Below are 21837 nucleotides of genomic sequence, written 5' to 3' on the forward strand. Positions count from 1 at the left end.
TTTAAACATGAGTTACTAAATGCTTTTAAAAAATATGTAAAATCCTCTATAGATACGATTATTTACCAATACCACGAAAAGCTTTATATTATTTATAGTTTTAAGATTCGGCTGCAGAATTCTGCACTCATCGAGTACAAAGTCAAAATCAAATTTTTTATATTACATTATGAAAGGGGCAATGTGTTTTGGCTAGGTTGCCTAGCAAGAAGTGCCAGCAAGTATTTTTTATCAAATTAATATTGTTTGACATTTTGGGGTAAAAATGACGCATTTGTTATTGAAATAAACTATACACTAATTCTAGAGACATAGCGAGTACTCGGTAACTACTCGGTACTCGACCAAATTTTGATCAGGTACTCGGCCAATGCCGAGTAGTTACAAAAAATTGAATATTGTCCGAGAGAAATATTAAAATTTATTAAAAAAAAAAAAGCAAGTGTATGTAAACCGGAAGTTTGCCAAATCGGTGATCCGACTGTATCTGTTCACTATTATCTTAGTCATTCATTTATTATTTATTTAGATAAAAATATTTTTAATAATCAAATAGAAAATACTTCATTAGAAAAGTATTTTGATTATCGTTTTTACTTGAAGATATTAACATTTCAGTACGAGTTCTACTCTAAAATACAATATTCTATTCTTATTATCTGTCATTTTTAAAACTAATCTCCAATTTTTCCGTGTTGAAAAATGAAGTTTATCTTAATTATTTCACTTTGCACCACAGTCCACTACATCAGGTTTATTAAATAATGTATTCACATCAGTTACTCTTCCGAAATTAAAAAAATTCATGTCTGAAATATTTATTCTCTTACCAAACAAATCAGTTATTTGGTTACATAAAGAAATGTCTTTTGTAGGTGGACCTGAAATTATAGAGATAATAGGACTAGATAACTATTAATTAACATCACTTATTCTGCCAGATTGATCATAACAATCCGCAAATTTATCGGAAAGAAAGGGGATTGGTCAATGGTCATAACCTGGATCCGACAAAGTCCAGACGCCAGGACACCAAAGTGATAAAAAAAAAAAAAGACTTGGCTACCAGAAGCGTCCTAATAGGAGGTCATTGTGACTTCCAAAAACATTCCTTTCTCATCAAATTTTGTCTGACGTGTCCGAAAATTCGGAAACTTTATTGAACGATTATAATTTTTAAATGCTCAATTATCCCTTTTCATTAGACGTACTTATGTGTGCATGCATACCCGTATTTTATCATTCGGCACAATTTGGACTTGCAGTTAGCAAGTTGAGAATTTCCGCCCATCAAAAACTTAAATTTGTGGCACCCCAGGTGGCTACTAGTTTTTTTTCGAAACCAGAATTTTTCTAAGGTCATTTTTAGTGTGAATTTGAATACAAACTGCGAGGAATAGTTTGTCTGTCTTCTAAAAAATTTTTCCTCCCTCGGAAAAGTTTAATTTTTGTCGGTCTTTGCTCATAACAATGTCCTTTATAATTGTCTTACAATACTGGATTACCACTATGACTTCTAAAAACTGAGAGTTCTGTGGCATTAACACCTAACCTCCCCTTACTTTGTTCCTGACTGTCTATTCAAATTACTCGTTCTTCCCATATTTAGAAAATTCTCGGGTTAACAATTCACGCCAAAAACGTTTATTAGCATATACCTTGCAAATTATTAAATGGGTTGCTCTTCGAGATGTTCAGTACATGTCTGGTCGCCATAACAAAGCGACCACCTATTCAGACACCTTGTCCTTCGAACCGTAGCTTGATCTTTGATTTTGTCATCCGATTATTTCTTTCCAGCCCCGCCCCCTTTTCTCGGATGGACGGCGAGCAAAGAAGTACGCTAATCAATATTAATTACGTTCGTTTGCATTCCGCGGGCTTCCAGGCCACTATTTACCGAAGAGCTACCGGATCGCTTGACAGTTCTATAGCTAAGTAATGAAATTTGCCACTTAGAAGGTCGCTTCTTGCTTCCGTTTGCTCGTTGATTTCGTTCTATGAGGGGAAGGTAAAAAAGAGTACATGCTTAAGATTGAACGGGAAAAAATGTGCTACGTGAGTACACACGAGGCGAACGTCATTTTGACGATCGGGTTACCCATTTCCAAACCAAATTTTACGACTGGAATACGATGATTTTTTTTGAGCAAAATTCAAAGAGGCTTGCTGTGGAAAGAAAGATAAGATGGCAAAAAAATGTTCTTAAAAAGATAAACCATTCACTAGGAAAGATTAGTTATCGGAAGAAATCTTCTCCACTAGCAAATAATTGAAACACAGCGAGGGAGCACATTTCTATTACATTCAGCTATTTACTGATAGGTTTATTTTTTCTTACGTTAACATGTACTTTATAAGGCTGCACGAAATCAAAAAATTCTTTTATAAATGAGCATCTGCTCTGTGATACAAAGCAATAAGAAAATATTGCAAGTTTTTTTTTTTTTTTTATTGTGAAGTCTAAACTAACTAAAATAAAAATTACAAGGAATTTACTAAATAAATTTTTTTATAAAGTGTCAGAGCTTGGCCGAACGGGGCCGTTGTAAGTATTTGTGATATTGATGTGTAGAGAGAATTCGGCAGGATGTCCTCTAGCATAGTTACTCGTTTATTTACAGTTCTATTTACGTGATGATGATGAAATTGAAGGTATGTAGATGATTTCAACGTGGCCGATAAAGGCCAGCAATGCCCTTCGCTCTCTCCGCGAGAAGAAAATAACTATGTACTTCCCGTGTCTATATAACGGGACCGAGCGACGTAACACTTCTCTCGTCAACTTCCAGGGGTCAATTGCCTCCCTCTTCGCGCGGCGTTCTTTCCTCCCCCTCACCCCTTCCCCACCACCTTTGGAGAAACATGCTGTCGATCGTCAAATTACAAATTACTAAAGGAAGAATTTAGATGATTAAATAAAAAACCTAATCACACTAAGGTAGAAATCTTACTGGCTAATGAAATACCTTAGGGACTAATTTAAAGTCCTGATAGCGAAGAACAAATAACTTAAACAGTTTTGGGCTAAATTCAAACGGGTATGTATGTAAAACTCTTCACGATTACTGGCAAATTCAGAGCAGCTAAGAAGAAAATCTCGATGGCATGAGGAAAAAGCTTAAAGTCATTCTAAATCATCGAGTTTCCCTGCATGTTCAGTAAGAATAAGTCACAATAATGACAAAAATTGTAAAATAATGAAACAAATTGTCAGGAAAATTGGATTTGTTAGCACAAAAAGGAAAAAAACTGTGGGAACCTATAGTATAATTTCTATGCGTCAAATTGAGCACGCGAAATATCGGTATTCGTTTACTTCATCAACTAATTATTTCTTAAAAATAAAAGTCCTACGAGTACTCTGAAATCAGTTTTTCATGCAAAACAAAAGACGACGTTCCACCAACGATTTCAACCAGGGAAAAATCATTGCAAGTTACTCCTCTGTTAAGAAAAATAAATGAATGATTATTGAACGTCTGCGGGACGTTTTTATTCTACTTTTCCATTAAAAGTCAGAAAAAGACGAAAAAAGCACGAAAGAAGGCTTAATGCATGTTAAAAATATCGCGAAAAACATAAAAAAAAGTCCAAAATAAATAAAATAATTAAATAAATATCGAAAAATTAAAAATTGGAAAGTAGGGTATTGAGATGGGGAAAAATGTCTGACGGTCTGTCTGTCTGTCCCCCCTAATAACTTTTGAGTGAATAGTTCAATTCGAACAATTTTTTTTGGTTCGAAAGATCTTGACGAAGACAACTCATTCCTATATTTCATTTTTTGATTCGAACTATTTTTTGTTAAATTTTGAACAGTTCAAAAAAACTTAACATTGCGCCTACGCGGAAATTCAATGCAATTCCGAACTGTGACGCGAATTTGCTTCAAACAAACCTTGTAGGAAAAGGCTTTTGATGAAAAACTTGTATATAAAATATCTTTTTGATTTGAACAATTTTCCGTTCAATTTTGAACAGTTCAAATCCCTTAATAATAGCGCCTACGGGGAAACTGAAAGTCAATGTAGATTCCGTACGTGAAGACGGATTTACTTCAAACAAATTTTGTTAGAAATAGCTCTTGACGCTAAACTCCAGACTCCAACTCCTAAAATTTAGGGACACCTGACTCCGACTCCTGTGCCCGATAATTAATCGGACTCTGACTCCCCGACTTCGTAGCTTTGGCAAAAATTTATACACGGAGGATAAATAACTAACTCCGATTCTTGGATATTCAACTCCGACTCCTTTATCTCAAAATGAGATTGACTCCGACTCTGCAGCTATGGTTTAAACTGAAATAATTATTGTTGATATGACTTGTTTTTATTTTCACGCTAAAGTTTTAGTTTAGGTATTAGTTTTCGGCGGATCAACTCGAAGTCATTTATGTTTCTACATAAAGATATTCGCAGACGATTTTTTTTTTATTTTAAGATAACATTTTATTGTTTTTATTATTTATTTTGGTAAGTGCATTAATTCATTTAAAAAATTATTTTTGACAGCAGGGGAAAAAGAAACGATTTTTTTTCATATGATGTATTTATCTTAAGGAGCTTATTAATATTAATTATTATTATTTTAAAAAGTGCTGCAATTTTATTTCTCCAGTTTTTTTTTTTTTTTTTTTTACGCATCTAATTTTTTAGATGAGAAAAATATTTTATTTCAAGAAATCAGTTAAAAAATATGTGTGAAACAATTTGCGATTTTAGCTATTTTTGAGAATATTGATATTAGAAAGTAGTATGAGTATACGGGAAAGTAGGCTCGTTTAGTTCTAGACGGAACTTCTTGCTGAACGTCACATGGTTAATAAAAAAAAGGTTTATGAAATACGGAGTTGTGGGACATTTGTTTATATTTTGAGATGATCATGTAGATGCTGCTATTTTAAGGGGTGAATGGACGAACGGGGTTGCTTGACATTTGTTTACATTATGAGATGATCATGTTTCTGGTACTATTTAAAGGATGAGTGGATGAAAGGAGTTGCCTGACATTTGTTTACATTTTTGATGATCATGTAGATGGTGCTATTTTAAAGAGTGAATGGTGGTTGCATGACATTTGTTTACATTTTTAGATGATCATGTATGTGGTGCTATTTTAAGGGGTCAGTGGAAGAAAGGGGTTGCTTGACATTTGTTTACAGTTTAAGATAATCATGTAGATGGTGCTATTTTAAGGAGTGAGTGGAAGAAGGGGGTAGCGTGACATTTGTTTACATTTAGAGGTGATCATGTAGATAGAGCTATCTTATGGCAAAGTGTAACATTCGAAGCTACACTTCCTTTTTTTTACATTTAAAGTTACGCCTGCATAGGACATACCATCTGCATGATCACCTCTCAATGTGAAAACAATGTAACATAATCCCTTTTTTCACTCACTCACCCCTTCAGTTACCGTCTCTCGTATCCATGTGATTTTGTATCGAAGTCTAATTGTGCTAGTAAATTACAAAATTATTAATTTCAATCTTTATTATTAACAATTAAGTCCACATTAACGAAACATGAAAACAAAAATGCATCTTTATTTTTTCCTGCTTCGCAGATTGCAGACGCAATTCTTATTCTCATATCTCTCTTCTCAAGCATTACTGCCGCATTCGAAATAACGATTCAAGCAACAGCCTCCTTCTGCTAATCCGTCTCCCCCCCCCCCCGTAAAAATACCGACTTTTTAAATACAAATTCGAAATTGAAAAATGCCCTGGAGTGCGAGCGAATTCCAATTCGGAACTTCACCTCTCCGCGGAGAGCGAGATTGTGCGGATGAAAATCTTCCCTCAAGGATTTCACACTTGCAAACCGCATTCCAATCAGGGCGGCTTCTCCCGGCCGAGACAAACGACCCCTTTCCCCCCTCATTTGTCGTCTGCAGTCCTTCTCTGATTACGACTCATTTTCATCTGGCTCCCTCCGTTTACGAGTGTTCGGGGCCTCTCCCGTTTTTTAAAAAAGTAATAATATGGCGGGAGAGGAGAGAAAAAAGGGACTCCGGCCACAATGAGTCATTGGGTTTGATCCCTTTATCTGTTTTCGCTTCCGTGCCTCGTGTCAATCCCTTCATTTGTTCTCCGTGCCGAATGCACCCCCGCACCTCCGTCGGAAGGGTTGGATTTGATTCAGACGTCGCGGGAAAGAGAATTCATCATCGCTCTCTTCTGTTTCTTTTTTTCTTTTGTGTGTGTGTTTCATTTATTTTTTTCTTTTTAAAACTTTTTCTTTCTTTTTTACTCTTGTCTCAGATGACGCGAACAACAATTGCACTCACTCTAATGCTAACAGAAATCACCCTTTTGCTACTGCGTGGTTTTCTTTGCGGACAGTACAGTTTAGTTCTGAGGTTCAACCTATTGTATTTCTGCGGAAATTTTTATCATGAAAAGGAAATAATTTTCTGTATGAATACGAGAAGTAGAGCTAGATCGTCATCGAAAATAATAATAATAATAATAATAATAATAAATCCAAAGTGCTGATTTCGTTTGGTTTGCAAAAAAAAAAAAAAAGGCTATGATTTACACTTGCTTACATAGTGTGATTTGAAGAATCAGTAAAATTAAAATGCTGTGGCCAACACGACACTTTTTTTCTGAATCATTCTTCATATCACAACGTTCTTAAATATAAAATAATCGAGATAGACTGGGTTTATTTGGATGCTTGGACCTACAAACTTTTTTTTTTCCAATGGCTGGCAGCAAGAAAAGGTTACAAAGAACAAAATAGCAAAAACAAACACAATACACAGAACAAGGAACAATATAGGAACAATAGAGTGAAATATTTAGCTGCCGATACGCTCTCTTGCTTCCCAATAACGGTCACACAGGCTACGTCTGGAAAGCTGGGTGCAAGTGTGCAGGTGACGAATGTCCATTTCTTCGTTTGAACTGCAAAGGGGACAATTGGGACTATTGACAATCCTCAAGCGGTAAAGGTGTTTTGGTAAACAGTCATGACTAGTTAAAAGTCGAAACAAAGCTACTGACTCTGCTCTTGGTGCTGAAGGGACAAAATCACGGTTTATAAACCAAACTTTGTGATTGCTTCTAGCTTTTAGGTCTTGCCAAAAAAAACTTGATTTTTTCCTCATATATAACTTTATTGCATTGTATGAGACTGGCTCATTTGGTAGTTGAACAATAGCAGATCCCCTCTTGGCCAGAGAGTGCCTGCCAAAGTTGTAGACCATTCTGCCGGTTAAACTGTTGCCCAGGGTGCACCACGTGTAGGTAAGTCTACAATGCGCCCCGGACCTACAAACTAGCCAGCATCTTTATGGCCTATTTTTATACCAACTTTTCCTTTTGTTCATTTAAAAAGATACAGCAGTCACATCGAACTCAAAAAATGCCCTTTGCACCCTTCCCTCGGGAAGACGAGCGTTATTGGCAAATCAGTAGCTATTCCCGCTGAAGTACTTGTGTATACCAAGTTTTGTTTTATTATTTAAGCCTTTAAATTCCATAAACATTGTTTTAGAGTATAGAAATTTAAAAGCAGAAAACTATTAGATGGCAAGTTAATATCATGTACGTCAAGTTCTTTCTTAAATTGGTTCAGTAAGTCTTGTGTGAATGGACAGGACATATCTTCGCCTCGGAGCAATAGCAGGATATCCTAGTGTTATTACTGGGATTAGATGTCTTAGTGTTGCTCTGAGGCGACGATATGCGTCTGTTGGAGATGTAAAGTCCCACAACTATTTTCCAAAATTTCATTATCTTAATATTCACCGCAGAAATATTTGGATAATTTGGATGACAGTTTCCTGCATGTGATATTCAATTAATGTTCTCTTTAATAAAAGTAGGAACAGAACTGTATAAAGGCAGATGTAAAAATAAATTCGAAATGAAATTGCTTTTTTTTAACATTATTTTTTACTTCCTAACATTCTGATGACTGAAAAGCATTCAAAAAATGCTCCCAGTCATCAGAATGTTAGGAAGAAGTTCAACAGTAACAAGAACAAGTAATTTTTAAAGAACAACTTCTAAGTAAAGAACTTCTAAGAACTTCTAAGTAAAGAACAAGTAATTTCTAAATTATTTCTGTTCGATAATTTGTAAAATAGGTTTTGAACTCGAGAGATATACAGATCCCATTGATCTTAAAGAGTTGAACCCTTCATGTCCCCTTTCAGAAAAAAGAAGCCTCAGATTAGTTTTGCTAATCAGTTCCGGTTCTTCTTTAGATGCCGTAAAAAAAGCGGCCTGGTTGCATCTGAGTACCAAATTTTTATCCGCATTTTGTGACACTTTATATTCAAGGCTATTTTCTTCTTATTTTCATTTCAATGATATTGGTGTTATTATTATTATTATTATTATTATTTTATAAGAACTGGTTTCTAGCAACTGAACCAGAATTCTGAAATATGCCAACCAATTAACGCACATTAATTGAAAAAAAAAAAAATACTCTCTGCAGCTACAAAACGAAGGAAGATTTGGAGGTTGACGCCTCCAGAGCCATGGGCGCAACAAATTTAAATTTTTGGTACGGCGGAAATTCTCAATTTGCCGAATGGAACTAAAAACTTCTCCGAATGCTGATAATTTTGTCGAATGGAACTCCAAATTTCACCGAATGCATGGCATTTTGTCAAATAGAACTCCAAATTTTGCCGAATGCTGATAATTTTGCAGAATAGAACTCCAAATGTTGCAGAATAATGACAATTTTACCGAACTGTCACACAAAATACCGTCGAATCACACAAAATACCGAGGTCAGAGTGACCCTCCCATCGAGGTGATCCTGCTTACCAGTCCTAGTATGCTAAGAAATACAAAAACACGTCAGGATTAGTCGTTCCCAGAGCCGTTGATTTCAAATCAATATTACCAGTCCTAGTATGTTAAGAAATACATTTTCGCAGGGGCGCCCGTGCCCCCCCCTCCCATATGCATGCGAGGACTGTTACGAACCAACCGCTCTCACCCCCTCTCCCTCCCCAGAAAAATATTCTGGCTGAGCTGGTGACTCTGGGTAATTAAAAATAAATTTTCTTCTGCCGGCATGCCCAGAAGCGTTATGTAAATCCTTGATTTATTTTCGAGCGCAGTTAACGATCATCCGTCGAACTCAGGGGGGAAAAATCAACTTTTCGTCGAGTTATAGTTACCTGACCTTGTTGCTTATTTTGTCTATGGCAACGAGAGCGTAGTTATTCAAATGAACTTTAAACTGGGGAGCTACTGGTGGAGAAAAGAAATAAAGAAAATAAATGGCGGAAGAAGCAATCTCGCCAATAGATCTCATGTTTGTACATCTGTTTCGCGTCCGATTGCCGAGGTCATCTGAGTTTGCCGTTAAAATGGAGATGATTTTTGACGATGAGCAGCGCACGTCGGTTTGTTTATTCCTCCAGCAGTGATAGATGGCGGAGGCAGAAGATTTTTTTGATTTATGTTGATTGGCTAATATGGCAAATGAAGGTTTCTGAGAGACAAAAAACAGGGAACGCCATATATCTCTTCATGAGGGTGCTTTAATCGGATTTTGAAACGATGGGTTAAAATTTCGTGTATAACAGCGGTTTTCACCTTGGGGGGGGGGGGGGCTCTCTAGGGGAGTGGAGGGATTTTAAGAGATGCGTTAAATTATAAAAGATAAAATAAATAGTAAACATGCAATAATTTGAGAAATTTTGAGGTCGCATATGGATATTACGTAACAGCGCTAATTCTAGGAAAGGGACTGATGGATGCGCACCAACCTCACCTAGATCCTAGATTACTTCAAAAGAAATTGTATTTAAGGGAGGTAACTTACTGAATATACCTGCCTTGCCTTCAATATTCGAGTTGAGCCGAACCATTGATTCGGTCACTCGTCTGATCAGTACTAATTCTGTATTAGCTACCACTTTGTTTGGCACTCTTGGCTTCCTTAAGAGGTTTTCCACCTCCAGCTCAGTCACTCCTATGCCGGGCTGATGAGTGCTAATAAGCGCGAAGCTGCAGTCCTCGACTGGAATTGACTGAGATGGCGGTGTATTTCATGTATTTATGCCTTAGCCCCGCTATAGGGCAGTAACTTACTGAATACTAATAAGATGATCATATATTTTATAGTATTATTTTTTTTTCTAACTTCGATTTTTCCGGCATGCCGGAGACGACCAGGCAAATGTTATTGAGAATCTGGCGACCCCCGAATTTTGCGGCTTAACGGATAATGCGGAGTAATACGGTAAGAGTTCACACAAAACGGAGAAGAAATGCAGGAGCAGAGCTTCCGTAAGCTCCCATGTTAATAAAGCCCTAGGTTAAGATAATTTTCCAAGCCTGAAATTTCTCCAAACTGTATTTGCATCATAGCATCATATTTAAATGTATTATCAAATAGGGAAACAATGCAATTTCATATATTATGAGAATAAATGTGTTCAATGTTTCTAATCAATTTCAGCTGCCAAATTTCAAGCTTAAAAAGGCAATTTATAAAAAATCAGAGTTTTAAATGGTTTCTTTTTAAAAGTAAAGAACAAAAGTATGTTTTAAAGTAGAGGAATGTGGGGCAGAGTGAAATGGTTATATATTTGCTCTGCTTTTAGCTCCATCTGTCTGGTAATATTTTAACTATGTAGTAACACATGTAGTCTGCTATTCCATAAAGGAAAGATCCATTATGTAATAGACTACATGTGTTAACCATCTGTCTGGTAATATTTTAACTATGTAGTAACACATGTAGTCTTCTATTCCATAAAGGAAAGATCCATTACGTAATAGACTACATGTGTTAACCATCTGTCTGGTAATATTTTAACTATGTAGTAACACATGTAGTCTTCTATTCCATAAAGGAAAGATCCATTATGGAATAGACTACATGTGTTAACCATTTGATCCTGTGAAGATCAAAACATATGACAACACAAACAAATTTCAAAAAATTATATTCATATTGCAATAGTTTGTAGTTAGTCAAAAATTGCTTTTGACATTATAAAATGATTAAGTTCTTGTTATTGGTGTTTCAACAATTGATTGAAACCAACTGACACTCAGTGCAGTATTTATTTAGACAATATTAAGCTTAGTTGCATTTTAAATATTTAGCACAATAAGTCAAGTGCATGCGTGGCAAAATGAATGCTGTACAATGAAATAGTTCATTTTGTTTACTTATTCAATCATTTACTAAACAACTTACTAATTAATTTATTCTTTTTTTCATTTACATTCCATCATTTAATCACTTATATATTCATTCATTCACTTATTTTCTTATTCATTCACTCATTAATTTTTCTTAATACAATAATGAATTAATTAATTGAATAAATGGTTTATTCTTTCCTTATCTTTTCATTAATTCCTTTATTTAATCATTTATTTGATCAAAATCATTTTTTATAATCGAACAGAAAATATTTCATTTGAAATATATTTATTTTTCACTCTGCCCCCCCCCCCAAAAAAAAAATAAAGTTAACATTTTCCACTTTTTTAAAGCAAAGATTTACTGCCAAAACTGAAAAGCTATATTTCAATGCAATTTTTATTTTAAATACATTTTTTTTTCTTTATGTACTGAAATTTTCGAAACTTATTTTTTTACTTATAGCAGTAAGTTACAGCACCTAAGCAAGAGTTAAGGCAGAACTATTTGCAATATACCAGGCAGCCCGGTTATCACAGCTACTGTCTGACCACGGATTGTATGGAAAGACAAACATCCGTTTTACAGCCGGAAGTGGACGAATCTATTATTTTTTTTTTTATCGATGTCAGCTTTTGCAGAAGCAGAGTCTCATTCAAATGAGCGGAATACGCGCATCAAATTTTTACTTTTCCCCCTTATTCACATAGATTCGTCTTATCTGAAAGTTCCATGCAATCCGTGGTTGGACAGTAGAGACTGCAGTTTCGTTCATATTAGAACTCTTCAGTCTAGCATAGTGAATAACTGCGCCGGAGGCAAATGTCATCTCATTGAAGCTGAGAGTGCCAACAAACTGGTAGATGGAGTGAATCCATCGGTGAGATGGATATTGCAAACATTTTCTATTTGTTCAATTTTGAAAAAGCTAAGTCTTAAATATATCACTTTGCTCCTCACGCCCCCTACTTAGTTTCTTAAAATCCCAGTGTGAAATTCCTGTGTTACATTACTTTTTATTGAAACATAACTCATGAAAATTACTAGTACAATTTTTTTTTTTAAATGCAAAAATTCCCCCTAGAGTCCAAACATTTTCTCCAGAACTAGCGCAGATGTTCAAACATATTCTGAAACCTATATTTCTTTTCTCATTTCATTAAAAGTAAATAAATAAATAAATGTCTTGATACATCGAATGACATGAAATGTGAGAAAAATAATAGTTTATGATGATAGTGGAGATAGGAAAGCTTGTGCTTTGGCTTTCCACGGATGATTTTTCATCTAAAAGCTCACACTTCTTTGCATTCAAAAAGGTCTTCCTTGTAACACTGAAACACGTGTCTGCAGTAATTTGCAATTTTTGTGCATCAAAACATCGGTTAATTGATTCATTCAATTTTCAAACACAAAGGCATAAGGCAAAATTCGTTATTAAGTATAAATTTAATTAAAAAAATTAAATTTACGCTGATTTTTCAGAGGAAACTTCAAACGTACTACAGAGGTCCAAAGTTGTATTTAAACATATATAAAACTAAAATAAACTACATCGTTTGGTTTAGAGAGTGTACTAAAATTGAACTCTTATTTCAATTCATAAATATTTTAGTGGTAATCGATCAATTATTATATTGTTAGTAGCTTTTGGCGTAATTTTTCAAAGAATAGCCCATTACTTACAAAATAATAATCCAAAAGAAATTATTTTAGTACATTCCTTAGAAGGCCATTTAAGGAAAGTTCAAAAATATGTAAACAATATAATAAAAACTTTCAAAGAAATTATGTTTGGAATTTAAAACCAACCGTGAGGTAAAAAAAGAGAGAGAGAGAGCAGAGTTCATATGACGCACATTATATTGTTCTATATTCCAAGTTTAAAAATTGTTGCTCCGGCACGTGTTCGGATGCTTTTAAGTGCTTATAGAAAAAGAATCATTTGTAGGAACAAATTTCCCTCCCCAGAAGAATAAAAAATTACTTTTCATCTTTATTTTCCATATTTTAATAGTCATTACACTTTCTAATGAAACTGATCTCTACTGATTTATTGATGAAAGATGTCTTTTTTCGTTTCTGCTGTTGCCACTACACGTATAAATGATTTCATAAACTCATTAATTGTTCTTGTTATTCCGTTTTTATTTTTAGTGAATAAAAAATCAGCTTTTGGTACGTTTTCAAAAAACCCTCCCCCGTTTTTGTCATTCTCCTCTTTTTTTTATTCTATAACGTTCTTCCACATTGACCAGAATTTACTGCAGTATAACTGGCTTGATTACTATCTTGTATGATTCTTAATTCCCCTCTCCCCGCCTAAAAATATACATATAAAGGGTGTGTTTTTTTAGAGGTATAGAACTTTAAGTCGGCAAAATTGTTTGATATGTGTGCCATTTTGAAAGCTGTCACTTGTTTCGTGTTTGGATCGGTTTGCCATTTCGTCATGAATAGACAATAAGGCGGTGCAACATGCCACACAGCGCGTGTCACAATTGATTTATTGAAAGAAACGTTTGGCGTTCGCCACCTTATTACTGACATACGGTCTCTATTGCTGCAAAAAGTGAGAAAATTGGACTTTCTCCGAGCCAGCCGAGGTGGCCATATGCCAGAAATCGTATTTAAATAAAAATGGCAAAGAATCATCTTTCGAATAAAGCAACATTCATGGCAATTAACAACAATTAACTATATTTTATTTGTACTTAAAGTTCTCTACTTCTAAAAAAACACCGTTTAGTATAAATTGCTAAATAAAAAAAATTGTGAACAGTTATAGCTATTAAATTAATCAAGACAAGAAAAGCTCAAAGAGAGCATTCATCAAATTTTTCCCGAACATTTTCTCCTTTGGAAAGTGAAATCTCACTTCTATCTATTTTTAGGGCTTAATTCTAGTTACCAAAAAGTTCTACCTATTTCATTTCTAAAAACTTCAATAAAGAATCAGTGTTCATTTAAAGTTTTGAACACTTATCTTTTTGAAGTTTGTTTTCACTCCTGCCAAACCTTACCATCAACGTAACTTAGTTCCATACAGCCATCAACACTTAAATTTTTGAAACATATTTTGGTGCAATTCAGACGTAATGCCTTAATTTGGTCTAATAGTTTGCTCAATCCTTTAGCAGGAACGAGAAATTTTCACGCATATATTTGCACTTTATCCTCAGAATTTTAAACTTTGATTTAATTGTGACATATTCGCATATATAAGGAACCATTATGAGTCATAATATGAAGTATCAACTTCCTAAGAAAATGGTTTGTACTTGAAAAATAATGATTTGTGCGTGTTACGGGCGTGATCGTACAGTCACGCCCGCAACACGTTTAAATCAATATTTTTAAAATACGAGAAAACTTTTTAGATAGTTGATAATTCATAATAGGACCCACCCCACCTCTTATCAAAAGTCCAAGCACCTATTATCTAAGGTCCCTAAGGTGAAAGCACATCTCCCTTAAAAAGCTTAACGAATTGTGAAAAGAGGACGATTGAGAGTTGAGGAATGATGAGAGGTTCGATTAGGAGGCATCGAGTTACGTGATACATAATGGAACCTTATTATGATACATAATGGAACCTTATTATGATACATAATGGAACCTTATATGCGAATATGTCACAATTAAAAGCCAAAGTTTAAATTTCCGAGAATAATGTGCAAATATATGGGTAAAAATGCCTCATTCGCACAAATGGATTGAGTTTTTCAGAAAACGAAATTTTGTGAAAATCTATAACCGCCTGTTTTAACGAACAACGTTCTTTATTGTTTTATTTTCCTGCGATTTAATAAATGGAGTTAAAGGGGAGGGAAAAATTACAGGGTTATGCACAAATCAAAACTACTGCACATAAGCAAACGCTTTCATAACTGCGGAAGCCAAGCCTTTTTATTAAGTTAAAATAGAGGGGGAAAATTCAGTCTTCAATTTCAAATGAAGTATGTATACTGATTTATTAACTTTATGAATAAGTATTAAAACCGATAATTATGTCAGTAAATTTAGGCAAAGTTTTTGTAATGTTTGAAAATTTATTGTGTATTAAATTAGGTGAGTTTGTTCATAAAGTCGATCAAAACTGTTTATTTTACAGTTAGATGATGCGCTAAATTTACTGTTATATGATGCGTTGAATGAAGTGAATAGATACTAATTGAAGTGATTTTCTTCCATAAGGACAATAGAGAGTGCTAATAAACTTTATCAAGACTTTTTTTTGAGGTCGATAGATAATGTAAATGTATTTGAGTGACAATGTACACCGAGACAAAAACGATCATCAGAAAAATTTTTGGTTAAGTTTTGGATTAGGTCTTGAAATTAGCGATAATAACTCTATAAATTCAATAGAAATGTCAACGGAGTTATGCTAAATTGGGATAGAAATCAATAGCGAATGTATTTAACATATGGCGTTGTTCTCTATATAAAGTTAGTGCACATCAATATTCTGTACACCAGCTCTTTCAAGTTTTTCAGTGAAATACAAAATGTAAGTTATCTCTCTCTACTAACACACATGAACTTGTCATAGTAACGTTTTTAAAAGGCTTTTTTTTTTTTTTTTTTTTTTTGTCATAGTGTTTGGCTCACAATCTCAGTTTCACTTTCCCAACGTAACTCGATGCCTCCTATAATCGAGAACCTCTCATCATTACTCAACTCTCAATCGTCCTCTTTTCACAATTTGTTAAGTTTTTTTAAGGAAAATGTGCTTTCACCTTAATAGGGACCTTAGATAATAGGTGCTTGGACCTTGGATAAGAGGTAGGGTGGGCCCTATTATACGTCCAAATTCAAAAATACAGCTACGTTATCAAAGATCTTATATATCGCTCATTTGGAATTAGAATGCCACAATACGGAGAAATGAAAATTTACAGGAGAAGCGTTTGAAGTTTAACTCTTCAGGAAATTTGCTGTGTGAAAAGTAAATTCGCTGTGCTCTCCAGTGGTTAATATTATAACAAGAAATCTCATTATTTTCCAAAGATAATCACATGATTTGAAACCATTTAGCAAGGGAAAAAAATGACAATTTCGTATTGCGGCACTCTTTTTCCAAACGAGCGGTATATATATGTATATATGTAACTCCTACCTTTAGAAAAATTGGAGGGTAGTTATCGAAGAAAAAAATTAAATTTACACCAATCTATTTTTTCGTATTACGTCCATGAATCCAACAATAACAGCGTTGCCGTTGGGCAGTCTCAGATTTATATTGGGAACGCAATCGGGGATTAACCCCCCTACCTTCTTCCAGCCACAATCATCAGTCCCTGGTTTTAATTCATATTTGATATTGGCAACCCTAGTCCAAGTACGTTAATGTACAGCATGCAAGGAATGTAATGACCAACCCCTCAATCCCCAGAAGGATCAAGATCGGATTGCGCAACTTTTGCACAGATTAAATGAGCCGCAAGGTACATTAAAAGAATATTTGTTGAAAAATGTCACCACTAATACCTAAAAGTAAAAATTTTGGACAATGGTGGCGAAATAACACCTTTCTTCGAATACAAAACTGAATAAATTGTCTTGAATTTACCAAAAGGCTATAATATTACTGTAGAAACGGTGTCACTTTATTTTGCCTTTAAAATTACGAGTAGATTCCCAAAAAGTAAGATGAAACAAACGTATTGATGGCTTGAAACAGGCGATGAAAAAGAAGCAGCCAACTGTGAAACCACTATGCCCCTGGTAGACACGGTACTAAAAGTAAACTAGTGAACTGCGGTTCTGTACACGCTGCGACCGTCGAACTCCCGAATTTGCTTAAGCAGTTCCCCGAATCGCTTCGCTCGCGCAACGGAAACTAAAATGTTTTAATCTATCTTTATCACTAACACAGGAAAGAGTTCTATAGATATACATCAAAAACATACGGTTTCAATTCATTGCTTTATATACTTTTATTCCGCAAAGTTTACAACTTTGCCAATTTCTGAGAACAATGTGTGAAGGAGCCTTTTTGCAGGAAATTAATCGCTGAGGTCCAATTTTAAGTTATCTTTTTTACACATTGCAAAGAGTACAACATGAACGATCACCGTTGTTAATTTAAGTGAAATAATTCATTTAGAGTTCAAATAAACGTACTTTAACTATATGCGTTGCTACTTATTGCTGTAATTTAATCCACTTTTGCAATAAAGTGCTTCATAAAAATCGCTCATTTCCGTTCATCATATCGTTATTACGGTTTTGCGCGTTCGTTTTAACTTGGGAATCCCCCCTCCCCCTATTAGTCACTCGTTCCTAGCCCTGTGCTTTCGCTCTCCCATTTCTGGCTAATCTTCTCTGAAATATTTGAGGAGATAGTCTACTCGACTGCTTTCTTAAACGCAAATTGTATTTAATAGATCACGAAAATTAAGTGTAAATCTAATTCAAATTAAGTCAAAAAAAAGGGGGGGCTAGGAGTCAATACAAAGCCGTTTTGGAATCAGAAAAGACAAAATTTAAGAAAATGTAACGAACGTTCCAATTACTCGAACGGATAGTAAACTGTTCGAGGCCAGGATGCCAAGGAAAAGACTTGTAAACAAACTGATCGTTGCAACCGGGAGATAAAAGCAAATGCATTTTTTTCTGCCTTACATAAGCATTTTATTAATAGAAAGACAGAGGAGTCGAGTATGGGAGGGGGAGGGGTCATGATGCAAATTGCACCATTGAAATTTTTAGGGATATTTTTTGAGGTGTATTTTTCTCCTTTTTGGGGGGGCAGCGTCGTGTCGGGAAGAGCAGCAATTTTTCCAAAACAGGGCAGAACTTAAAACTCCGCTTCTACACCTCTTCCTTAAAGGATTTTACATCATGTTTCAACGAAAAACAAACACGAGTAAGGCGAATTCTTCCCCCCCCCCTCCCTTCAGAATCCTTGCTTCTCCCTGGATCCAGCGCAAGGGGGGAGACTCTAGGGGATATTTGGGAGATGGTACACTTTTACTCTTGGGGTGATGGGCACTCCTGATACAGATGTCATGTAGGAAAATGCTTCAACGCTCTTGCGACAAAAAATTCACTTTGATCAATCAAAACCAAATGAACGCATGGCTACTTAGGATTATAATTTTGAATTAGGTCAAAACTTTTCCCCTAGTGTGTAAGATTTTTAAAACGTTTTCGAAAATCAGGACTGCAAACAATAGAACTGATAGAATAGAACTGCAGAAACATTATTGCTTTACTGCGTAACCAGCCCATTAATTACTTGAATACTTGTTATCAGTGGCGGATCCAGCCGATTATTTTGGGAGGGGCCATCCGAAATTTTTGAATAAACTCCCCAGGGCCAAATTTAGCTCTATGCCGACCCTAGGCAAATTTGAAATCTGCCACCCCCTTCCCCCGAAAAGAAGCAAAATATCCTTGACTCAAAAAAAAAAAAAAAAAAAAAAAAACCGTAAAAAAGTGTTTCTCAGATTCAAACTGTCCAACTTATGAAGAAATGATGGCGTTTCACATTCTGAGGCGCCCCGATGAAATGATCACAGCTATCTCCCAAAAAAATTTTTATTCGACAAATTTTGCTGACGATTCGGCAAATGCAGTATTGAAAATCATTTGACTTTCATAAGATGTGTGAAAGTAATCATTATTAAATTACAAGAAAAAATTGTCTCTGTGGAAAATGAAAGAATGCTAATATTTTACTTTTAAGAATAACAATTTAATTCAAAAAATGTGTATTATACTAGCAAATTTGCCGCCCCTGAAAAGCTTGCCGCCCTCGGCAGCTGCCTAATCTGCTTATTGGGAAATTGGGCCCTTATAACTCCCCAGAAATGTTATTATAATGAAGTTTTAAAATCTCAATTTTCCGGGCATTGAGACATCAGGTGAGGGGGTGGATTTAGGAATCTCCCTCGAAAATGTTTCAAAATTTAAACTTCGGAGTAATTTTTGAAAATTAGGAAACTAAAAACGCATTTTGTCTATTTTTGATGATGTACGGAGAAAGGTCAGGTTTCGGGCGCTGGCCCCAAAATACTTTTTGAAAATAAAGCTTAGAAAACAAAATATTCGGTCATTATACATTGTGAAATTAGAAGAGGAGGGGTGCTCTTCTAGTTCTTCAGCTGTTCAGCCTAAAAATGCACCTTTAGGTAATGTTTGCTTACATTTAAGGAAGTGTGAAGGTGCTTAGAATCCTTCCTTCCTGGAAATATTTTGCCTTTGAGGCTCTAAAAGTTCAATTTTTAACTATATTTTTACATATTTTAGAAAGGGATGGAAGATTCATGAGCTCCTTCAAAAAAAAAAACCTCCTTTTAAAACTATCATCACGATATAAACTAGGGAGGCAGGGGGTCTTATCAAAACTCGTTTGTAATTAAAGTCCCAAAAAAATTCATTTAAGTTGCTTTTTAGCAAGTAAAGTGATAAGGGTTGGATAAGCTAGTTTCCGTTGACATTTTTTCCAAATAAAAGACTTAAAATGCAATTTTTTTTGCTACATTTCAAGGCATTTGTGAAAGGGAATGGGAAAAGGGGGTTCTCCCCCTAGTTTCGAAATTAAAGCCATAAAAACGAAAATTTAGGCTCTCTTTGGTCTTGTAAACAATAGGTATACGCTGAGAACAGCAGCATTTAGAGATCGTTCAAGTGTCTGTAGTTGGAATCAAGAAATGATGTAAAAGATGGAGAAAAATTTCGGAAATAAAAGTTTTGTTTTAAGAATAGGGATATCTCCCAATTAAGGCCTATACTTCTTTTTCAGTAAAATACATGTGTTAAATTTTGCTATCTTCTCATAATATTTTTTTCTTTTTTTTTTCCTTAAAAAAATTCCTACAATCACAAGGCTTTGGGAGGGGCCATGGCCCCCATGGCCCCCCTCTAGATCCGCCCCTGCTTGTTATGGAGTTGTTAAAAAAGAACATAACATTTTTTTCACTGCCTCTTTTTCCATAAAGGGCTCAAAGTAATCTTTTTTTTTTTTTTCAAGGAGATTATTTTTAGATACATTTTAAGAAATATTCAAACAGTTTTGTATGTCATTTAAGCGATATGCACCGATCAAAAACACTAAATTGAGGCTCTTCTATCAAAACTGATATAGAAAATACCACATTTGCAGAAAATATTTTTGCAATGAATAAACTAACCAAAATGAATCACTTAATAGAAAAGTTTGTTTGTTATAAAGTTACCAAGTTCTTTGGAATTCCTCCACAATAAACTTTAAAAGATAATAAAATTTGCCTCACATTTGACGTAGGAAAAACCCATCATAAACACAGTTATATGCTACTTTAATCAAATAATATATTTGATTAAAACACATGTACAGATAAGCAATACAATCTATTGAGAGTGAGACTTAAGTATCAGGTGGCACACCGGCCTAAAGAGAACTTTCTGCAGTTATTGCTGTAAATGTCAAGCATATTTATCAGTGTCATGCCAACATTTAGGTCCAAATAACCTCTTTTGAGGCACTGTGATTTGATCTAATTTTGGGTTATGGATGATACAGTTCGATATACCGGTTTAATAATAGTCTGAATGAAAGACTTAGGGTGGAGGAAGACACACAAGACACGTGGAACAGAAAAGGCAGTTCGAAGATAAAGGTAGGAAGTCGGATTTACCTGGCTGTCGTGCAATCTTTGTACAAAGCGTCAAAGTCCTTGCAGGATAGCAGCTTACATCGGTTGACCCCTGGCTGGATAGCCCCTAGTCCGCGCAGGATGCGGACCTGCTCGACGTTGCAGACGATGGGGGTGATGTCTAGGCGCTTGAGCTTGGTGTAGACAGTGTGCAAGCCCCCCACCAGGTGCTTCAGGAATAGTTCGAAGGCCTGGGGTAGACACAGCAGGTAGTCCCCGTGCACCAAGAAGGCGGCTATCTTTGCGCCCCTGTACTCGATGAGGCGACAGTCGTTGGTCGTCATGTCGGCCGCCATACCGGGCGGGCTGCTGGAGGGGTGGAGGGAGCGATGGTACCCGAGGGGGGCGGCCGAGTGGGCCAGTGTGGCCCCCATCGACAACATGCCCTGGGACCGGGGAAGACACGAGGGCTGTCCGTTCGACGAGGAGTAGTGACTCTTGCTGTTGTTGCTGGTGACGAGGGACAGGGGCGGCCCCGGAGGGCTGACGGAGGAGCTGCGCCCCAGGGAGGAACCCGGCGACCCCATTTGGGGCATTCCGTGCTGCTGCTTGGGGCTCAGCAGCCCCGAGGAGGGGGGATTGTTGGCACTGGCGTTGGCGGCGGCGCTCTGGGTGCTTCCGCCACCCGTCTCCAGACTCATATTGTCCAGGTTGGGGGGCGTCTGGAGTGACCGCGGTGACGTCATTCCGGCCGAGGGCGACGGGATTCCGGGGCCGATGTCCATCGTGTGACGCGAGGGTGGCTCGGGGCGTCCGTCGAAGGACGGATGGAACTGCTCCGTGGGCCCTATCTCCTTCCCGTTGATAGCACAGCGAGAGATCAAGGCGAGTAGAGAAAGATATATATTTGCGAGATCTCAGAGATAACTGTTCATATCGGCAATCGACACTCGCTTAAGAAAGAAATTGAAGATTTCCGCTCGGAACGTTTCTCTGGAGTGAATCTTCCCAGCACGTGGTAGGAAGGCGCAGACGAGCGCTCCCGAACGCGTGGAACCTGCTCTCTCTTCCAAACAAACTACGCCCGCTTCTCGGGTTGCGAGTGCGCG

General features: G+C 36.2%; 1 protein-coding gene across 1 annotated transcript in view; it reads right to left on the reverse strand.

The window, feature by feature from the left end:
* LOC129234430 (dachshund homolog 1-like) overlaps positions 1 to 21513 on the reverse strand; it is a 255566-nt gene extending 234053 nt beyond the window's left edge. The window contains exon 1 of the mRNA XM_054868433.1: positions 20771 to 21513. Within this exon, the coding sequence (XP_054724408.1) occupies positions 20771 to 21513 (743 nt within the window). The remainder of the gene's footprint in view (positions 1 to 20770) is intronic.
* Between the last annotated feature and the right edge of the window lie 324 nt (positions 21514 to 21837).

The sequence above is a fragment of the Uloborus diversus genome, chromosome 1, assembly GCF_026930045.1.
Source record: "Uloborus diversus isolate 005 chromosome 1, Udiv.v.3.1, whole genome shotgun sequence".
Lineage (NCBI taxonomy): Eukaryota > Metazoa > Arthropoda > Arachnida > Araneae > Uloboridae > Uloborus > Uloborus diversus.